This window comes from Gasterosteus aculeatus, chromosome 6 (assembly GCF_964276395.1).
Source record: "Gasterosteus aculeatus chromosome 6, fGasAcu3.hap1.1, whole genome shotgun sequence".
Classification (NCBI taxonomy): domain Eukaryota; kingdom Metazoa; phylum Chordata; class Actinopteri; order Perciformes; family Gasterosteidae; genus Gasterosteus; species Gasterosteus aculeatus.
This window is the reverse complement of record NC_135693.1, coordinates 9,712,642-9,733,122: the sequence shown is the minus strand read 5'-3', so window position 1 is coordinate 9,733,122 and position 20,481 is coordinate 9,712,642. Positions and strand designations below refer to the sequence as shown.

At 42.4% G+C, this 20,481-nt stretch overlaps 2 protein-coding genes across 11 annotated transcripts in view; one reads left to right on the top strand and one right to left on the bottom strand.

Moving 5' to 3' along the window:
* Positions 1-4,690, top strand: part of LOC120820757 (uncharacterized) — an 82,269-nt gene extending 77,579 nt beyond the window's left edge. For all 9 annotated transcript variants that reach the window (XM_078104196.1, XM_078104200.1, XM_040178885.2 and 6 more), the window contains one exon: positions 1,978-4,690. In XM_078104196.1, coding sequence (XP_077960322.1) covers positions 1,978-2,078 — 101 coding nt within the window. In that variant the 3' untranslated portion in view covers positions 2,079-4,690. The remainder of the gene's footprint in view (positions 1-1,977) is intronic.
* Positions 4,691-5,147: 457 nt separating this feature from the next.
* Positions 5,148-17,165, bottom strand: col9a1b (collagen, type IX, alpha 1b). 2 transcript variants are annotated; one of them, XM_040178985.2, is made up of 32 exons: positions 16,968-17,165; positions 16,457-16,522; positions 16,318-16,353; positions 16,172-16,234; positions 15,114-15,167; positions 14,724-14,759; positions 14,585-14,608; positions 14,430-14,483; positions 13,599-13,652; positions 13,395-13,427; positions 13,244-13,300; positions 13,089-13,142; positions 11,882-11,935; positions 11,726-11,779; positions 11,543-11,596; positions 11,408-11,461; positions 11,254-11,307; positions 11,107-11,160; positions 10,935-10,988; positions 10,363-10,407; positions 10,210-10,263; positions 10,071-10,124; positions 9,928-9,981; positions 9,368-9,439; positions 9,173-9,208; positions 9,021-9,065; positions 8,870-8,902; positions 8,622-8,768; positions 7,593-7,647; positions 6,470-6,658; positions 6,314-6,391; positions 5,148-6,117 (listed from the first exon to the last, which is right to left on the bottom strand). In XM_040178985.2, the coding sequence occupies exons 1-32, from the start codon at positions 17,040-17,042 to the stop codon at positions 5,921-5,923; spliced, it is 2,043 nt and encodes a 680-aa protein (XP_040034919.2). In that variant the 5' UTR covers positions 17,043-17,165; the 3' UTR covers positions 5,148-5,920. The 2 variants fall into 2 exon arrangements, with proteins under 2 accessions (XP_040034919.2, XP_077960329.1); XM_078104203.1 differs by having other exon boundaries at positions 6,314-6,658.
* Positions 17,166-20,481: the final 3,316 nt, after the last annotated feature.

Sequence of the window (20,481 nt, the reverse complement as noted above, 5' to 3'; positions counted from 1 at the left end):
GAACTACAGGTTTAGCAAATGTAAGACAGTGGAAGATTTTATGATATCTCAACAGAAATTGAAATAGTTGCAATGATGTCCGTTCTGAGAAGTAAAAGCTCCACCCGGTGTGGTCCTCGCCAAAAGTCAACTTGTCCTGTCAGCTAAAAATAACAACTCCCCGAACCCCGGCGGAGCGATGAGAAGTGGGATTACCTCTTGACTTTCGTCCCGCGACAGGAGCATGTCATTGAACCTAAAGTCACTCATCCAACTATGTAAGTGCATAATGCAAGTGTAGGACAAAGGGAACTTGGCTGTAGCTCCTCTTCAAAGGACGAATCCCGGCAAATGTCAAAGGACATTTTCCCCGGGGACACACAGTGATAGAAAGCACCTTTGTCCCACCTGGCGGGATTAAACGTTGTAGAAAGAATTTAAAAGTTGAACAAACTTTGCGTTGGCTCACCTTTCTTCAGTCAACGGAAGATTATACTTGCCAAGCAAACGTTCTGTGCGTTGGTTCATTATAATGACTTTGTTCCCCTTAGACCATATTTCAGTGTTGTTGGTTCTCATTACGACTCACAGGCATCCTGACTGGGAGGATCTCAGTGAATGCGTTAGAGAGACCCCCATTGCCTCTCCCTCCACTCTTTGCACGCCCCGATTGACCCGGACGGTGCGTTAGCTCTGTGCTGCGACTACATTAATTAGCTCAGCTGTAAGGAGCCGCCTTCGAGGAGGGAAACATTTTTAAAGGATGATTTTGTACCTTTTGCTCCGCCGCCCCCACAGTTCTGTGTGGAGTTTGTGCGAGATGTTAAGCGGAAGACGGATCTGGCAGTAACGAAAAGGGCATGTTATGTTTCCAGCGGGAGGAAAAGGACAAGGCTGTACCTGCAATTCCTTTAATAATAACTGTAGGGCAGAGAGCCCTCCCCCCCGAGCTGGGACTGGTCTGACTGATGTAACGGACACTCAGCTGGACATCCAGGCCAACGTGTTGCGTGTGTTGTATGGAAAGTATACGAGGAGCAAGCTGGACTTGCTTTGCCGCTTCAGCAAACTGTTGCTAAGTAACGTGAAATACTAATGACTCGTCTGCCGCGGTGACCCGAGGTCGGCCCCTTTAATCTGATCACAATGAAATTAAATAATTGGTTGATGGTCTCCAGATCAAGCGATCGTTCAGTGAGAGAGTGTCTGCGGCTAATCTCTTAAAACCGCGTATCTGGTTCCGTCTGCCAGCTCGAGGAGCTCTCGTGGTTGTTATAACACTATAACACTATTTATAACGCCTGCTGGCTGCCCACTTAATGGAGCATTAATCTGGCAGCAGACAACTATTTGCTATGTAAAGATGCAGCTGGGTGAAGACTCAAGACTCCCCCTGTTTGTTTGCGGGTGTGCGAAATGAGAATCAGAAAAGGAATTGTAAATGACCCAAATGAGACCCAGAAACATCAGAAAAGAGGATGTTGGTGCAAACCAACATCTAACTTTTCTTCAATGGCACACTTTCTGTTGATGAACACATTATTTTAAGGATTAATGGGCTAAATAGTTTTAACTCTAAAGTATACAATACCATTGCATTTTGGCACGGCCCCTTGGAGAATACAGTTGCATTCTGAAATTCTGATTTATTTTCAATGGAAGTAACAGCCTGACTGATATAAAACTCAACTTGTCACTGCGTAATGGTGATACTTTTATTTAATAACCTCAGACCTGGTTTGGTGTTTCTGTAATGCCATTTCTTCCCACTTATCCACCAACACACACCAATCACAGCATCTCTGTAATGAGCTGACGTTGGTGATGCATCAACCTGATTTATCGGCCCCGCTCCTCTGCGGTGGATGTAATGCACACTGGAGCCTTTTGGATTAAAACCAGGCATTTATAACAAGCACTTTCATGCCATGTGTCACTCCACTGAAATGTGAATTGCTGCCCAGCGCAGGAATTAATGATGAATTATTCTCTGTCCAGGCCCGCCTGGGGTCACTACTCGGGGCCCTCCTGGCTCCCCGGGGCCCCGTGGACCTCCAGGGACATGCGACCGCAGTGACTGTCTCCTTCCACCACTTTGAACCCGGCGGAGTGTTTTTTTTCAGGTGCTGACGTCCAGCTCGGTGTTGCAGCTACAGAGCAGGAGAAGGTCGGCCTCGCTGTGTGCAACAGCTTCCTCCTCTCTGCTTTATCGCACCGCTTTTGATCCCTTTACTACAAAATATGGATGACGTGCCGATTATTCTTTGATGGGTTTTGTTTTCAATGGAAAGAAAAGCTTTTGAGTTTTTCCTTTTCTTTTTACTTTAGAGTTATTTTTTTGTATTCATATCCCCTACTGTTATGTAATTCATTCCTTGTCAACTCTCATTAAGGTTTTCAAGACCATGAAATGACTTTTTTTCATCACGTTCAGTCCTGTTAAGAGAGTGCTGGCAGAAGGTACATCTCACGTGCGTGTGCGTGTGTGTGTGTGTGTGTGTGTGTGTGTGTGTGTGTGTGTGTGTGTGTGAAAGAGAGAGAGAGAGAGAGAGAGAGAGAGAGAGAGAGGGGAATAGATCAGCTGAATAAATATACTTGTTTTAGGGTTTTTTTTAAAGACAAAAATGCGTTACATGTGTCTGAAATAGAAATTATTTATTGGAAGGGTGTTCTCCAGGAATGTATGTAAATGTAATAATTATAGTGAATGTAGCGTGGATATTCAGTCACAATATTACTAAAAGTAATCACTGAGAGTAGTATGCTTCTCATTGACACATTTACATTGTGCATGATAATCATTTCTGGGAACCCCCAGTGTAAGCTGACAGACGTGTTGTTAGACATGTTGGTTACGCCTTGGTACCATATCTTTTGTCGTACTAAAACCTACATTTCATAAAAACTGAACTGAATCCACTTAGTTTGCATCGAGGGCAGATTTGAAAAATGTACTTTAAATGTTGTTTATTTAATGAGTGTGACGTGACCTCACATTCACTTTTACTGTTGGTTTATCTTAAATGTTTAACGAGTGATGTTTTTTTCTTGCTGTCCAATGGGGCCTGTAATGGGACCTGACAATACAATTGCAGAAGTTTTTAATGTAATTACTTCTGTTATCTGTGTTTGTGTGAGATGGTGCTTGCTAACCTTTACTGTTTACATAGTGTTGTGTATGATGATTCCTCTGATTTATTTGTATATTTTTGATTTAAAGTCACAGAAGGAAATCGGACTACTACACTTTTTTTGTGTGTGCTAATTATTTTGAACTTGAACTCTCTAATTGTTTTCAAATGTTTCATGGCCTACATTCTGTGTTTTGCACTTACTGTCCGTTACTGTGTGTCGCTATGTATTGCCTCACAATTTGGATTTATTTATTTTAAAGCCATTTTAATGTAAACTATTCCGCTAACCACTACAAATCACTATCTGCAAAACTGGGTTATTTCCCCACACCATCAATTAAGTATCAATTCACTCAGCATGCAGGCTTAGTTTTATCTCTGCTACGTTGTATTCTTATGAGTGGGTCTAAATTCAGATTGGCATTGAATCAAATGTCCGTCGCTGCCTTCATTTGTGAGTCTGAAGAGCCCCCTGCTGGACTTGCCACACTTATTTTCTCTTTGCTTGTATTGTGAATGTGAAAACATTCTTTCTTTGGGTTGTGGCCTTTATAAAGTCCTCTCCTGCTATTGGCGTCTGCCGTTTCCATCGTGCCATTTTATGATTTCCCCTTGGAGACCATAACACTGACCTTGGCCAAATTCAAATGAGGCAGCATCGGTGGACTAATGTGATCTTAACTTTTTGGTGTACTGATGAGAGCAACTCTGCGCATAATGAATTTTGCTTCAATTGATATTAATGTGCATCGGTTTGTGACTTCAATTTAGCTAAACTGTATGATAATGAGGGAGGACACAGAATTGCTGCTTATGTCAGAGCCCACTTCATTGGCAATTTGGTGCCGGACGTTGTCCCAGCCCTCCGAGTTCAAATCCATTTCTTCTAAGTGTCAAATATCAGATAAAATGCTCATAAGACGGACATCGGAGCGTCCTTCAATCAAAGATAGGCTTATCAAATACGGCAAACATCCTTTAAAACAATGCGTTTGATACTTCTGCACATGTTATTATTGCTTTTTTTTCCACATTTATCCTGTGGCAACATAAAATGTAATCTTGTAATAAGCTTGTAATGTGGAGTATTGATCAGCCTTTCTGCCTGGCCCCTCAGATTATAAATGTCCGCCCGCTGCCTTCACTCTTACTCCTCTCTGCTCGTTTATAAGCGCATGTCCTGTTGTGGGGCTGCAATGTGTGTTTTTAAAAGGCTTTGTTCTGTTTAATATCTACCTCAGTCTTGGTTCACCACATGTCTGCAGGATCCGCCACCACAGAGGAAATGAAATAATTCAACACAAACTGTTGCCTTTCACTGAACAAAGTAACTGAATCATTACTTATGTATGTAGAAAGCGACAGCCCCGGATGTCGACATCGATAAACTGCAATTTGACTTACTGGACTCTCGATAAACATTTTGGGGGCAGTAATGTTCCTGTCTTGCGCAGTGATCCAGTGTGTTGGGTTACCAGGTCACCGAGGTTATATTTTACACCTTTCTTTGCGGCATCTTTTATTTTCACTGATTGATGGCACTTGGCTTACATGTGTGCAATAAATGTTATTCAGTACTTTATTTCCTGTGTTCTTTTTGGGCACTGACACAGACAAGTGTCCTGTTTGCACAAGAGGTAAAACACACATGTTGATTTAGATAAAAATATGTTTTCGGAGTGTCGAAGTGGATTCCGTTTTTTCACAAAAACAATCTTGCTTTAAGGTAAATTTAAAGCTCAGATTCCCTCCATCAGATGACGGAGTTTGCCCAGTTGTCATGGAAATGTAGATGGAAAAAGAGTAAATTAGACTGGACACAACCGACTGGTGCACAGAAATGACGGACCTTTATGAGCTGGCTAACTCCATCTGGCTGATTAAGATGGTGTGATGTCATGGAAAGCTCCAAAGCAGCTAGTAAATGGATCTTAAGTTGAGCTTGTTTTGTCAACTGTGATATTTTTGTTTTTATACAAGCTTTTCCTTGTATTTGTCACAGAATTTATCATTACAAAATTACAACAGAATGCATTTATCACTTCATGTGTTGTTTTCTTTATTTGTTACATTAATGAGGTTACCCCTCTTCCCAAAAATATATTTCAATATATGCACGTCTGCACTCTGTTGTCATTATGTACAATGAGGCAAAATCTCACATCCGGTTGTTTTGTGGGAAATATAATTGATCACAATTTCAAACATTTTTTTTTACAGATTTACAACATTCTCAAAACATTGAGGTTTCATCTTCTCTACTGAGCAATGCTTAAACAACATATTTTAAAATGGGCGTTCAGCAGGTTTATCTTTGGTATATTGGCACATTAGCAGAACTAATTAGAAAAAGGCACTTTAACCAAACTAATTCTTAATCCTGATTTGCTTTGGGTGATTATTGGAAATGTTCTGAGAGAAAGTGGAGGAGCTTTTGTTGAAGAAACCCGTAAGTGTCGAGCATAAAAAGAAAAAGGCAGGCCGGGTACAAGGAGAGAGGGATAAACAAACATCTCATTTCGTCTCAGAAATGTGAGCACACCTTCCTGAAAATATCAAAAGATCCCTCGGGTAAGAAAGAAAAAACACAAGAACAAGCTAGATCGTTGCAGCACATCAAAAATAATGTTTTTTCTTTTGTTGTCAGTGATGTGGTTGGCACGAAACATGTTCCCAAGACCAGAGGTTAATGGGCGGAACTCACCACACAAACCCCCCCGGCGGGCCCTGGGACAAAAACCGTGAAAAATGTTGCGTGCTCAGAGGAGCTGATCCAACAGTCTTTGTATCCAGGCCCAGAGTGGCTCTTAGTTCCCTGCAGGTCCCTTCACGTCCAGAGACTGGTGGGCGGCCCCCGCCTGCAGGTTGCAGGCTGACGGGTCGCAGTAACCATTGGGACCTGCCCCGCCGGGGGGCCCGGGTACCCCGTGCTGTCCAGGGACGCCGGGAGGTCCCCTCTGTCCGTCCCGACCGTCTTGACCGTAGCCAGGTTTGCCCGCCTCACCTGTGATCACAGCATGCATTTTAGGTTGCTAGTTGCGAGATCTAAAGGACAGTTTCTCATTTTTTATATATCTATTTTAATTCTAATTATAATTCACATGCCCTAAAATAAATTGAAAGTTTTTTTGGTCACTATAAAAGACAGACTTAGACACTTTAAGATAGAAGGACCTGTCCAAAAGGCAAAATGTACTCACCAGGAAGTCCAGGAGGTCCTTGCTGACCTTTAGGTCCTCGTACAGTGGGCCCTCTGGAGCCTCTGTCTCCCATCTCGCCTGTGACACGTATTACGTAATGAAGACATTTGTGTACAAACATGTCATGGTTGTGATTCGATGCAATACATCCATTACCTTTGGGTCCTTTCATTCCAATCTGTCCTGTCGGCCCTTTGAGTCCTGGAAGGCCTCTCGATCCACTCTGCCCAGGGAAACCATTGTCTCCGGGAGGACCAGGTTGCCCTGGAGGTCCAGGCTTTCCGGGTAAACCGGCTACGCCAGTCTCTGGCCTCCTTAAACTAGCGGCTAACTGGGCCAGCTGTTCTGTTGGAGCAGAAAGAAGACCATGAACCAGATTAACTTTTAATACATCTCAATTAAATGTAATGCAACATTTACATACAGTAACTAGCTGCAAGACACTGTTTCCAAACAGTTGTAGCAAAGACATATTTAGGGACTTTTTAAAACATAAGACTTTGTACTAAAAAAGTCAGCTCATCTCTGAAACCCCCAAAGCAACTCTCAAAGAAGATAGTCCAAAAGCTCTTGTAGTTGAGTCAGTGGGAAGCGGAGCGAGGTGAAACCGTGGTCACGGTTTCCCTCGAGCTTCTCCTGTTTTTCAACATCTTTCCATAAAACCTCGGTAAATTGAGCAGAAAATAGATAATACTCTTTATTTCAGGCAATCAGCAAAAGGAAATGTACATTCATGGTGCATTGGATCCTATATTAATCTCCTGTGGCTCGTCGCAGCGTGGAAATCTGCTCTTGAGACTTTGGCTTTCGGTCTCCTGATGAGAATTCATGCAGGAGCTGCTTGACTGCTCGTTTTTTAAAGATATTCTTCCCGTGCACGCTCTTGGCATGGAGTGGAGGAGAGCTGGTCTGCTGAAGGTGAAATTAATTTTTCAGCACACGAGGTATAAAAAAATCATGAGTGTAGGAGTTGTGAAGACGTACAGTAAGAGCAGCAGAACGAGGGGAACCGAGGGTGGGACTTCAGAGAACATTTGTGAGGAGCGGAAACTTTCATCCATCACATTAACTGAGACTGAAGTTTATTTCATGTTTATTTCATGTTTCTGGTTATTACACAAGTATTCAGCTGCCACCCAGATCAATGAGACAACGGAGGGGGGGGGGCGGCTATACGTGTGTGTGGTTGTGTAATGAGGCATCCGGGGAAAGACTAAAGGCATGAAATGAAATGAGGCACAAGGGAATGATAAATGGGGTCAATGGCTTCTGTTCTTACCTTGCATGACTCGCATGCAAACCTGTTTGATGTGCTGATCGCTGGGCTCTTTCCCCTGGAGGAAAAGAAAAAAACGTCTTAATACATTTCCTAGTGTTTAAAACATTTACTTTGTCACACCCCTAAAGATCATTACCAAACGAAAACAGCACCCTTTGTCTGTTCGTCTGTCCCTCTGTTTTATCTTCTTGCTTTCACTACATTTAAAAGATTACCCATAAAGATTTTTTTTTTTTTAAGATTTTCAGAGCACCTTCATGTATTTTGATGTGTCACCTGCAGCTGCACAATATTGGGGTTCAGTGTTTTATGTATTAGCACAAGTTGAAATTTTAAGAAACATATAAGAAGAATTTATTACCTCAAAAGAACGTTCGGTAGTCTTTCAGGAGAAAATCCTTTAAAAAACTAGTGCCCCTCTATCCTTTTAAGAGTAGACCCTCACTTCTAAGACGATTTTAGAAGATGAGTAGGTTATAAGGAAAATTTGTAAGTAAATATGAATTGACATCCATATACAGTACGCCAGTTTTTTTCCCCAAAGATGGTGAAGCCATGACCCGCCCTACTCTGCCTCTCATTGGCTGCTAGGTATGAGGAATGAGGTTTTGGTTACAGTATCAGATCAAGGAAAACCAATCGTCGCCATCCTAAGAGACAAACTGCGTCCTGGACACATGGAGGTCGAATTCAAAATTCGAAATACAATTAATTTGTATGAGTGACAGAGGAGGTTGAAAACGTCACTATCATTGTTTTATGTCATTCCTAGCAATATATTTAAATATATGCACATAAAAGTTTTGTATTTAGTCCTTTGTATACCATCTTCTGACATGAATACCTTTTGTTATTTCATAGCACAAATTGAATACGCCCCCTGACCTGAAGCATATGCAGAAGGCAAACAAAGCATTAACACCATACTGGGAAGTGCTGGTCAAAATGAATAAAACTGAACAATGTGATACATACTACTTTACATCTATTGTAAGTCTCTTTCCATGAAGTGTTCCTCGTGGAACCTACCGCAGGGCCCTGGGAGCCTCTGACTCCGGGTTGACCCCTGTTCCCCTGCATGCCCCTCGGTCCAGGTGAGCCAGGCGGCCCCTCAATTCCCGGCTGACCTCGAGTGCCCTCGGGACCTCTCTTGCCCACTTCGCCGGGGTTACCGACCTGAGCGGAAATAATCACCACAGAGAAGTTTTCAAAGCTGCAGAAATTAACCGTAATTAAAACCCCGAGACGCCAGGTTAGAAGGTTCTGTTTAAGCTCACCTCTCCTTTAGATCCAGATTCTCCTGCCTCACCCTACAACACCATTTATGGAGCACAGATAAAGGAAAGGAAACAGTTGCACTGGTGAGATTCTCCTCTGTGATCAACAATGAAAATAAATTAGATGAATGGTGTCGGTGTAACAACTTACATGATCCCCTTTCTCTCCGGGGTCTCCCTCGTCCCCTTGGCCTCCCTATAACAACATAACCTGTAGATGATGTATGCAAAGTAACCCAATTTGTATTTCAATGCAGCACTCCCGTTGAGAGCAGATTCAAATTTAGCATGAGGCTTTCTTACCTGTTCTCCTTTGGGTCCTCCATCTCCACGTTCTCCCTGTAATAATCCAGACAAATGAGTTAACTCGCTAAATGGTGGTTCGTGTTGTGAGGTTTCACTAGAGGGAGCTGATCAGCTGCATACCTTTGGGCATTAATCTCTCAGTTACTGTTTAAAGACTGAATTAGAAAAGGTCTCTGGATGGTGTTTTCTTACCCTCTCTCCTTTCACCCCGGGCAGGCCAGCAGGACCAGGGAGGCCGGGAAGGCCGGGGTCACCTTTGGGTCCCTGTAAAAAATTCACATCTGATGAGTACGACATCCAAGCCGCTTTATGTACTCAAGCAGGAACTTTGCTCTTTTATTATCAAGCCGTTATTAATATTAATGTGGAATAGTTATGGGAAGATGACTATTATTGTGGGCGTGTTTGTGAACGACGCTCCCTCTTTGATCACTGAGCGACTATCTGAGGAATGCCAGGAGAACAGAGCGCTCATTCAGCCCGCCGCTTACCAGTCTCTAGCGTTACTGTGAAAATAGACCTCATGTGAGATGCAGCCTCAGTCTATTCTCTGAGACATTCCAGTGACACAACAGAGGTGTCCCTCCTTTTTCAGCTCCCTGCATTCAAAGCCACAAACTTGCATGAAATCTATCTGTTAAGCCGTTACTTCTGAAATGAAGGCATGGATCGAAAAAACAGATTTGAGTTTAAATCAAAATCAATGAGTTTGAATCTAACTGTGCGCTTCGATCCTTGTGCTCTTTACTTACCCTTGCACCTGGCTTGCCAGCTGAACCTATAGGGCCTTGTCCTCCCACAGCTCCCTGGGAACAACAGAACAAAAGCACATTTCAAAAAATGAACATTTGAACAAAGTGAGCACAGCAGAAATTCAAGCAGGACAAATACTTACAGGTTCTCCTATCGGTCCAACAGGCCCGAGCTCTCCTGGCTCACCGCGCTCGCCCTGAGGTGTCACAGTCAAACAACGCGGTGACACAACGGAGGTGACAAAAATCAAGTGCGGGTTTGTACTTACTTCTTGTACTTACTTCTTTGCCAGCGGGTCCCATTGTCCCGGGGAAGCCTCCTTGACCAACGTCTCCCTGTGCAGGAACAAAACAGAAGCTCATTGGAGCATTTAGAAAAACTAAATAAAAGCAAGATGCAAAGAAGAGAATTGTATAATTGATCAAACAAACAACCTTAGGACCACTCAAGCCATTTGGTCCTGGTACACCAGGCAAACCCTGGAAAAAGAGAGAGAGCATGTTTTAGTGAGATATAAGTATTCAAAGAAGAACAGTTTCTAGCAGAAAGTTTCGTTTGTAAATGAATATACAGCTCGCTGTAAGACACACAGGAAGATAAGGAAGCTTTATGAGATTAAAAAAAAGCCCTTTTGTTTTAAGCTTTTGACCCAAACAAGCTAATTTTAATCAGGTGATGACTTCTACGGCTGCAAAAATCTGTCTTAGTGCCGTCACAGGCTCGTGTTTGCCAACCTTTTCTCATCAGCTCCTTTCATTACACTAATAACAGATTAGTGCGCTGGAAAAAGTTTCCGTTCATCTTTCTGCCAGAGGAAGATAGAGATGTCTCGCAGCATGGCCTGTTGTATGTGAATCAAACTTGTAATTGTGAATGAGAGTATGACATACTCTGCTAGTCTGTTCTGCAGCATGCATGGGCTATGGTGCTTTAAACTGCTCCTGAGGAGTGCACTCAGGTGCATCCAATCACATTCAGTCAGTTTGGGGTCAAAGGTCATACTCACAGGAAGCCCCTGAAGTCCGACCTCTCCGGGGACGCCTGACTTCCCAATGCCTCCCTACAGGGAAACAGACCGTAGAAAGAGTGAAGCTCCAAAAACAGCAAAAGGCTTCCTGGGAACACGTTTTGATATAATGAGTCACACCAGTTGTACAAATGGAGAAATGCTTCTCTACCTTTCCTCCGGGCATCCCGGGAATACCCTCGCGGCCGTCCACACCCGGCAAGCCCTTGTCAAATAAAGCCAAAGCTAAAATGAGCCGCCTGCAGAAAATATGTCCGAACATTTAAGCTTTATTGGTCGTCGGTGATGAGACACTCACAGCGCCTCCCTTGGGACCCGGAACACCCGAGATTCCTCTCAGCCCTTGAATACCCTGAAGAACAAAGCAACGGAACATTTGGTCAGTTTTGTTGAAACATCCTTGGATTCAATGTTTATTTGTTCACTTCTGTGTTATTAGTGTGTCAGCTTACCGTTTCGCCTTTAGGTCCAGGCTCACCCATCCCGCCTCTTTGACCATGATCCCCCTGAAATAAGGCATTGAATCGTACGCTGGTCATTAGGACTCAATTTGCTGCCAACATCTGAGCATATGTAGTGAAACTTACAGTTGCCCCTGCAACACCCTGGGGACCTGGATCTCCATCAAGACCTCGAGCTCCCTGTTAGAGAACCATGTTAGTTGGGGTTCTATAATCAGTTTAAATAACATTTTATATGGAATTCACCCTAAATTTACAAGATGTTTTTGAGGAAGCTGACATGGGTTGAGACATCATAGGAACATTTACCATTTCTCCCTTGTGGCCAATCATTCCCATGGCTCCGCGAATCCCCTGAGGGCCCTGACATAACGAAGAAAAGAGGCGCCTCAGTGAGCAGGAGAAAGAGAACCTGACACAGAAAAGAACAGACTCTAAAATCATATACTAATTGTGGTTTCTAACCATCGGTCCTTGAGATCCGACTTCCCCTTGACCGCCTTGGTCTCCATCCTCACCCTGAGTGAACAAAAGGGAAATGACATTAGCAGAAAAGCAGCATGAAGTAAATTAGAAGAAACACCGGACAGAAAACTGAACTTTATTGTAAAAAGGGACATTTCTTGAACTGAGGCTTCTCTTATCAACTGTGTGTTAATACACATTTTCAGATTATTGTTCTCCTGCTTTGCTAATTACAAATGATTGATATGTTGACTGAGTGGTCGACCTGAGGAGGTGTATCCATTAGGCAGTCAGACATTTTAAAGAAAGTGCACTTTATTTAATTATGTGCATTATAAATGAGTATTAAGATATAGTAAATATAACATAATGGAATGATGATCCCACTTGATTCTCTGATTTCTTAAAAGAATTATCCAAAGACTGAAAGATGAAAATCTTTCTGTTAATAACTAAAACTGGTAAAACTATATAAAAATATAAAGAATCTTGCCCTCTTGTCATCGATTATATGATACTGTTGTATATCTAATATAGAATTTTTTTAAATGTCCGTGTTTTGAAAGACTGCACGGTCACCCAATCAAATTTGGCCATGGTGCTATCTTACTTATATTTTAATGACATTTTCCATTTTCAGGGACATTCACGACACATTATCTGTTTATTCTGTTGTGAGATGTAAACATCTTTCAGGTGGCTGAAGGCCCCTCACATGAAACTTTAAGCGGAGGAGAAACTCTCTTGGATGCGGCGCAGCCCGACACTAAATCATATCCTGGCATGAGGTGATAAAGTAAGATCGGCCCGGACTCATTTCCATTTATATAGTGCATAGACACATGCAGGGAGAAGCTAGTTGTGCTTGAACATCATTTCAAATAAATCATCCTCTATGCGTTGCCGGGAGTCGGAGGCGCTACACGCAGGCATGCATCACTTCCTCTTGAAAGAGAGCAGACAGTACTTGTCTCGAAGGTGCAAAGAGTCCCCTTTTCACATTACAGCCATGCATCATTTGGTCTCAGATGAGGAGCGTTGCGTCATGTGTGACAGTTGTGGGGGGAAATTCTTATTTTTAAGTAACCTTTTATGGAGGTTTGATGTGAGGATACTTTTAAACTGTCGATGTTCATTTGATTCATTGACAATTCATTTGATTAGAAATGCTAGGTTAGGGACAAAAGTTCAAAGGAACCTATTTTACCTTGTGCCCTTGTTTCCCAGGTTCTCCTGCTTCGCCTTTTACACCTTTGTGACCCTTAACACACACAGAGAATAAAAACAGCACATTAAAAACATTATATATTTGGGCACTAACAGGATTTTAGCGCAGATTTAAACTTAATCTGCACTTCTCACCTTCATGCCAGGAAGTCCAGGGTGCCCCGAGGTCCCAGGTGGACAAGAGTTGGGACACTAAACAACAACACAAAAGTCAGAAAATGGTCCTGACAACATATAGAAAACAAACAGACAGATATTCATTATCATAGTAAAGTCAAAGATTTACCAGGTCAGCACTGATTTGCATTCCAGATGCACCCTGAAATAGAGAAAGGTTAACACTTTTATAATGTGACTTATTGACATGATGATGACTCCCAGCTTTTAAATCATCAGATAAAAGTCAAATCAATGGTTTGTCCACGACATGCTTTGTCCGGTGTGAAATATGATAAAATCAAAGAATCATTTGCAAATCTATGTCACTTACTCTGGGCCCCGCTGGTCCACGGGGGCCCTGTGGCCCTCTCACACCTATGGACCCCTGTAGAAAGACGTACAACGTGTCACAAGCTACACAGAGAGGCACAGCACTCCCTTCACTCTGTCTTTAGGAGTCCTGGCATAGAAATACAGTAGCTTTTCTTTGCTTCACTGTGTCCCATACTCTCCTCTAGTCAGGCTTTACAAAAGATAACATCTAACTCACAAAGTCACATTATACTACAACACCTGAAGGCAGAGTCAAAACCTCTGGATGCACGCTGATTTACCATTAGACGATTGTTTTGTTCTCTAAAAATGAAACATTGTTTTGTAGGAGAATTTTATTTCATTATGTATAATAGAAGGTGATGCAAATTGAAGTGACACAAGACATTGTGAGAAAACCCCAACATCATATAAAAAATCACTGATTTGAAGTTTAACCTGAGCTAAAGTGAATTTAGGAAATAAACAATAACAATTAAAATATTGTTTTTTACAAATAAATACAAAGACTGCAAATTAGTACAAATAAACACTTCTTCGAGTAAAATACTGAACTATTAGATTTAATATAAAAAATGTATTTGTATACATGCATATTATTTGTTATAGACCTGTGTTTTCATCTCAATTTATTGACACAACAGTAGGAAGTGCCGTGCAGATACATTGTGTTTGTAGAAAGGTTTCTGGGGACAGCGGCTTCACCTACGTTCAGTCTCATGGCCGACACATGAAGGTAAACAGTCTGCTCTGTTACTGACTACTGGTGGCATTCCACCACCTCAGCGCTCATGTTGGGAGAATATGATGTGTATCTGTCTCTACTCACAAGTGGTCCAGCTTTTCCCAATTCACCCAGAAGTCCTCCAGGCCCAGGTGGTCCCTGTGCAAAACCACATGTCAGGTTCAGTCAAAACACAATTTTGCGTAATTACTAAATTTAGAATAAACTGTAGTGTTTGTTGTGTAGCATAAATTACTTACGGGGGGTCCATCAGGCCCAACGCCCTAAAGAGAGATATAAAGAATTACATATACTGTGTGATATATATCATTTGGATCATTTAATGTTCCGATGGTCCTGGTAGATCCGATCCTTGGACTGAGAGGAAAAGGTACTCACAGTGGCTCCACGAGGTCCGACATTTCCAGGTTCACCCTGAAGAACAAAGATAAATACATTAGACACAAAGAAGTGGAAATACCTCTTGAAGCACTGTGGTCAGGTCACATGTAGCCATGCGAGCCTGCAGTTAACATTCTTCCAGCTCGTCACATGACTTCTTCAGGCACCATTGACCCAGCAATGTTTAGCCTAATGAGGACCGATGTTGGGGCTTCGCTCCCCACGGAGATTACATAGAAGACTTGCAGGATTAAGTCTCATTTGTCATGAGGAATTGGTTTATCCACTGCGGCTCCTGCGGCTATGCCAAAAAGACTGGACAGCAGCTTGGCAGCGTTTCACTGGCAGCCTCTGAAGCAGCAAAGCGAAGGCTCATTAGTCACTCACTTTCTGTCCGGGGGGACCATCGGGCCCAGGATCTCCAAAAGGGCCGGTCAAACCCTGCAGAGGAGAGAGATCATGCTTAACTAATGCAACATTAGAAAATGAAAGAACTAGCTACTGTATATTTTAAAATGATGCAAGAAGCTGTGTTTATTTCCCCATCTATCAGTATTCTAAACCCCAGCATCAGATGTCGGTGTCTTACATCCTCATATAATAATCACACAGCAGTGGGAGGAGTCCTAATAACAAACAGGATTATTTATGAACCCCCCTCATCTTGAATGCTTTAATATATACTGCAATGCAGCTCTACGTCTGTCAGTCCCATTGAACTCGTCAGGTCTGTTTTTGAGCACGTCGTGACGTCCAAATTCACAGACACACACAAAAAGTCAGCGCCAGGGCAGAGGGCAAAACTTTCAGACTGCAAACCAAGCAAAGAGCAACATTCCTTTGGCTCATTTCAAACAAGCTTACTGAGAGGAATCATTCCACACCGTTTTGAGGATTCTCAACGGCAGATACCAAGAGCAGCAGGCCAACAAAGCTGCGATTGTTCTCTCAATTCTGTTGGATGTATCGAGGTATTACACAGCCACAATGCCTCAATATGCATAAAACAAATTCATTACATTAAATGGCATTCTGAGACTCATACGTTGTCAACTGGTGAACTAAAAGTCACCTACAGCCCCTCGTGTTATCATCAACACCAATATTGTGTTTGGATGTTTTCCCAGACCCTCCTTTCAGCTCGAAGGGAGCAAAGTTAATTACATACGGTTCCTGGTTTACCTTCTTATGAAGGAAATTTGAATTGGTTCATCCTGTGTCATTTATTCCTCACATTTTTAGCACACTTTCCCTCTACGTCCCATGCTAAATCTGAAATCCCATTGGTCACTCTTCAAAAAAGAGTAGACATAATCGATGATGGTGGGAGGATCACAATTTTTAGTTCCACCCCTTTGCAGACATGCAGATTGCATGCTGTCCGTGGCCTAAAAGGCAGATGTACTGTATGAAATATGCATGTATGTATAAAATATGAAACTCACATCATTTCCAGGAATTCCAGGTAATCCTGAAGAGCCGGGTTTACCTGCATCTCCGTCAGGTCCCTGAAGAAACACATATTTTAGAAAAAAGCCTTTCCAATGAAAAGCAATGCAGTTTCAATTTTTGTATTAAATGTCATAATTACAGGAAGTCCCTCCTCGCCATCGTCTCCCCTTTCCCCCTGAAATAAAGGACAGTAAATGCTTTAAGGTGAGCAGATAGTGAACTATTTATTAGTATTTGGCACATGATATGGATAATGTTACAGAACTGAGAGCACTTACAGCAATGCCATCAATTCCTGGGACACCGGCAGGTCCAGGAGGACCGGCAGCTCCAAGAGGGCCCCTCTGAGTAACAAAAGAGGAACAATGATATTCATTTTAGAAAATATTAGCTGACATTCCAAACAACAACAACAACAAATGTCTTTTAGTTGGAACAGGTGTATTGCCTTGTTGCACGTAGAGACTCTGGGATTCAATAAAATAGCTCACAGCCTAAATAGGTGATATCTGACAGCAGAATACTTTACTGCATTCTCCAGCGCTGCAAAAGGAAACATTTTTTTAAAAAGGACACTCGACAATAGTCTCTCTGCCCTGCCTCTTGTTCCTGGCAAATGGCCAGTTAATCAATTTACTGGATGAAACAACTTCAGCATCTCGCCACAATTAGGTCACATATATGATGCTATTTGACACCAGAAAAACACCTTCACCTCTGTCACATCAGTCTGCAGAGACACATAGCGACACCAGAGAGAGAGAGAGAGAGAAACATAATAAGTCTTACTTGAGCGGAGCAGATAAGGACAAGCTGCAGAAGCAGAGCCAAAAGCGGCCCTCTAACACTGAGGGCCCGAGCCATGATCTCGCCGTGGGCAGGAAGGCAAAATGTTGTAGTCCTTTCTCTGGGATTTGTTGGGCTGAAGGAGCCCCCCGACAAAACAAGCCAACTGAATCGGCTGGAGCTATCTAGACCGTCCCAGGTCCCACAGCCGTGAGGGGGCCCATGTATATTCATACGGTGTTTGGTTGCAGGAAGCGATTGGATGGTTTGCAGAGGGGAGGAGCTCCAATGCAAACGCCACCAATAGGCAGGGTCAGCGGGTTATTTGACCTCTGCTCAGGATTTTATTACAGGATCTGACACATTTCATTTTTGTCTGTAATCATCAAAAATCTGACGTGAGGGAAGCTACATGGAGGAAAGTGGAGAACAATTTTAAGGGCACAAAAAATAGTTTTGCTTTGACGCACGCACAATTTGGGCAGCCAGTTCCATGAATGTATTCCCCTTCTCAATTGACGGCAATTACGCTCAGCACGCCAAACCAACACGCCGTTTAAGGCTCCGCCACCTCAAACCTAGGATTCTATTGTTGTTCAGAGTGTTATTCAAATGAGATTGTCAAAGTTATTTACTGTTTTTTTTCATGGTGGAATAAATATTAGATATTTAACTGCAAAGTAGTAATGTGTTTTAAATACCTTAAGTGTTGCATTAAATCAACATGGGAAGTTTCGCCTTCCTAGAACATTTTCCACCAGCCGACACTAATTAGTACGATAGGATCATGACGAGATGTCCAATGTATTTAAACATGGAACGAGTGGCTCTACACAAGCTGCGTCCCAAAGGAAAATGGACATGTTTTTACTACACATTAAGGCCAAACCCCAAATTTTCTCCATCATGAAAAATATAAAGCATGATGTGTTTGCCATCTGAGACTCATTATTGAAACATTAACGAAATGAAAGTGTTTATTTGAGAGTTAAAATGTGGCCAAACATTAAATGCACATGCATTTTTGGAAACTGTCCAAATGTGCTGCATAGTGTATGACTTTAGTCTAGTAAAGAGACACAGCAGACAAACTACTATTAAAATGGTTTCAGTTGCATAAGCAGTGCAGCGGTGCTCTGGCGGACGTACCGCAATTGCCACCGCTGGATTGTCTTTTTAGTTTTCCGATCAACGTGAAGCCTTCCAAGCTGACTTTTTGTCGCGGTGGTATATTCCGGGAGCCGACCATGACACAGTCCACGAAAAGGTATACAGCGCGCCTGCTGATTCAGAGCAGGACTTGGTGCCACTTGTCGTCGAAAAGAAAAGTCAGAGGGCCGAAAGCAACAGTGTGCGTCACGGCGCCCAATGCTGTGAAGGTGAACTCCAGGGACTGAGACTCCCCGTTGAGTCCGACGGTCAGCTGCTCCTTTTCATTTTCAAACTGCATTTGCCAGATATTCCAGTTTTTGTTGATAGCGGTGCCACTCATGCGCAACAGGGCCACAAATGCAAACTCTTCCGGCAGCCCTAGGGGATAAGCTGATCTGAAATACAACGATGAAGGATGAACTATTAAACACACTTTATTGTGGTATGTTTTTGTTTTGTCAGAAGGAATGCGTTGGTACAGGTGATCAAGGTATTTTATGTCCAGGACCATGGACAGGGTAAATGACGTTATACCAGTTCAACCGCTAGAGGTCAGTATTCACCCATACACCCTGAAGTTTACCTTGTGTTAACCCTGAAGTTAAATGCTGGGCCGATTCGATAGGCAATGTGCTTTGGAGAGGAACCTTTAATCTTTTTAACAGTGCCCCTTCTGCCTAGCTCAGCAATGTTGAACTGGGAGATAATATGAACAGTGCCCCTTCTGCCCAGCTCAGCAATGTTGAACTGGGAGATAATATGAAACCCTAAAAGCGCAGAGACAGAGAGAGTGGTTAAATGTAAACATCATCTTGGAGATCCATGACCTTGATCACATTGTATCACAAATTGCTAAAATTATGATAGAACATGTTTTGCATAATAAGCTACCTAGTTTATCTGTATATATTAAAAATGTATAGTTATATTTTTTGTGTAGGCAGGAAAAATAAACAGCTGTGCTTATAGTTTTTGTGAATTCACCTGAGATGTGATCCTCCCCGACGCTGATCTGAGGGCACGTGGACTGCTGTTCAACATGAATACCAACTTGAGATGAAAAACTCACTGCTGCGACATGGAAACAAAGCACCTGGTTAGTAGACACAGTGTGTGTCTGTCTGTCTGTCTGTCTGTCTGTGTGTGTGTGTGTGTGTGTGTGTGTGTGTGTGTGTGTGTGTGTGTGTGTGTGTGTGTGTGTGTGTGTGTGTGTGTGTGTGTGTGTGTGTGTGTGTGTGTGTGTGTGCGTGCGTGCGTGTGTGAGGAGGAAATAAAAGCTCAGTGTTTGGAAAGCCGTGCTGCTTGCTTGAATAAATATTAGACTATCTGCCTGTTTGCTGTTTCCTCTTTAACATTTAAGTTCAAGATTTTCCCATTTCAACACATCTGGACAGGAAGTTAAAAATCTTATTGAGTTCGAATAAATCAGGAAACATTTATTAGCCAAATGTTTGACATGCAACAATTGGTTTCTTTAGACATTTCACAAGCAGGCTGCTAGCATTGTATTAATGATCTGACACTGTTCACAGGACCGCAATTGATACTGTAACATAATACTTTGGCTTTGTCCGTATGTATTCATCAATGCGGGGTATTACTATTTAATGCACAGTGTGTGTAAGGTAAGGTAAGCTCCTCATGCAACTATATGCTATAGCCATGAAATGAATGCAGTTAAAAACAGTTTGTCAGGTATAAAAACAAAAAAATAAACAATTATTCAATGTCAAGGGGAATGTATTCCCCAACACATGCAGAGCACAGAGAAAGTGCTTCAGCCAAAGACAAACAGCAGCAAGGGTATAATTAACATTTTGAGAATGTAGTGGGACACTGATAATCAGCATTCAAGTGAACATCACTCGTGGAGTCTTTGAGTTTTCATGTGAAATTATCACATTATTTTGTTTGCCTTCCTCACTGTTATCTCAACCATTGCGCTTTGCAGTGCAGAAGACAATTTACTCTGAGAATGAAGTCCTGGGCAAATATAGTGTTAGTGTTAGTGTGGCGTACAGAAGGATATTTCTGGAACGCAATCTGAAAAAAACGTTGAGTTAAGAAATGTATTTGTTTGCATGATACATGTCCTATGTATTGAAATGATAGACTGCCACACATTCGGCATCAATTACATGAGTCACAACACTCCCCAGGTCACTGTAACAGAAAGTTTACCTTTTGACTCGACCCATTTCATAGCTTGATCTGGAAACACCTGCAGCCGGCTGTTTCTATGGGCTTGCTGGAGAGAACAAGTCGTTTAGTTTCTCCCTCTGCAGGAGTGAAAACCTCCAGGTCACAGTGAGGTGTCTCTTATAGGCTTGACTGTATATATTTGGGGGAGTGAGTCAACATCCTC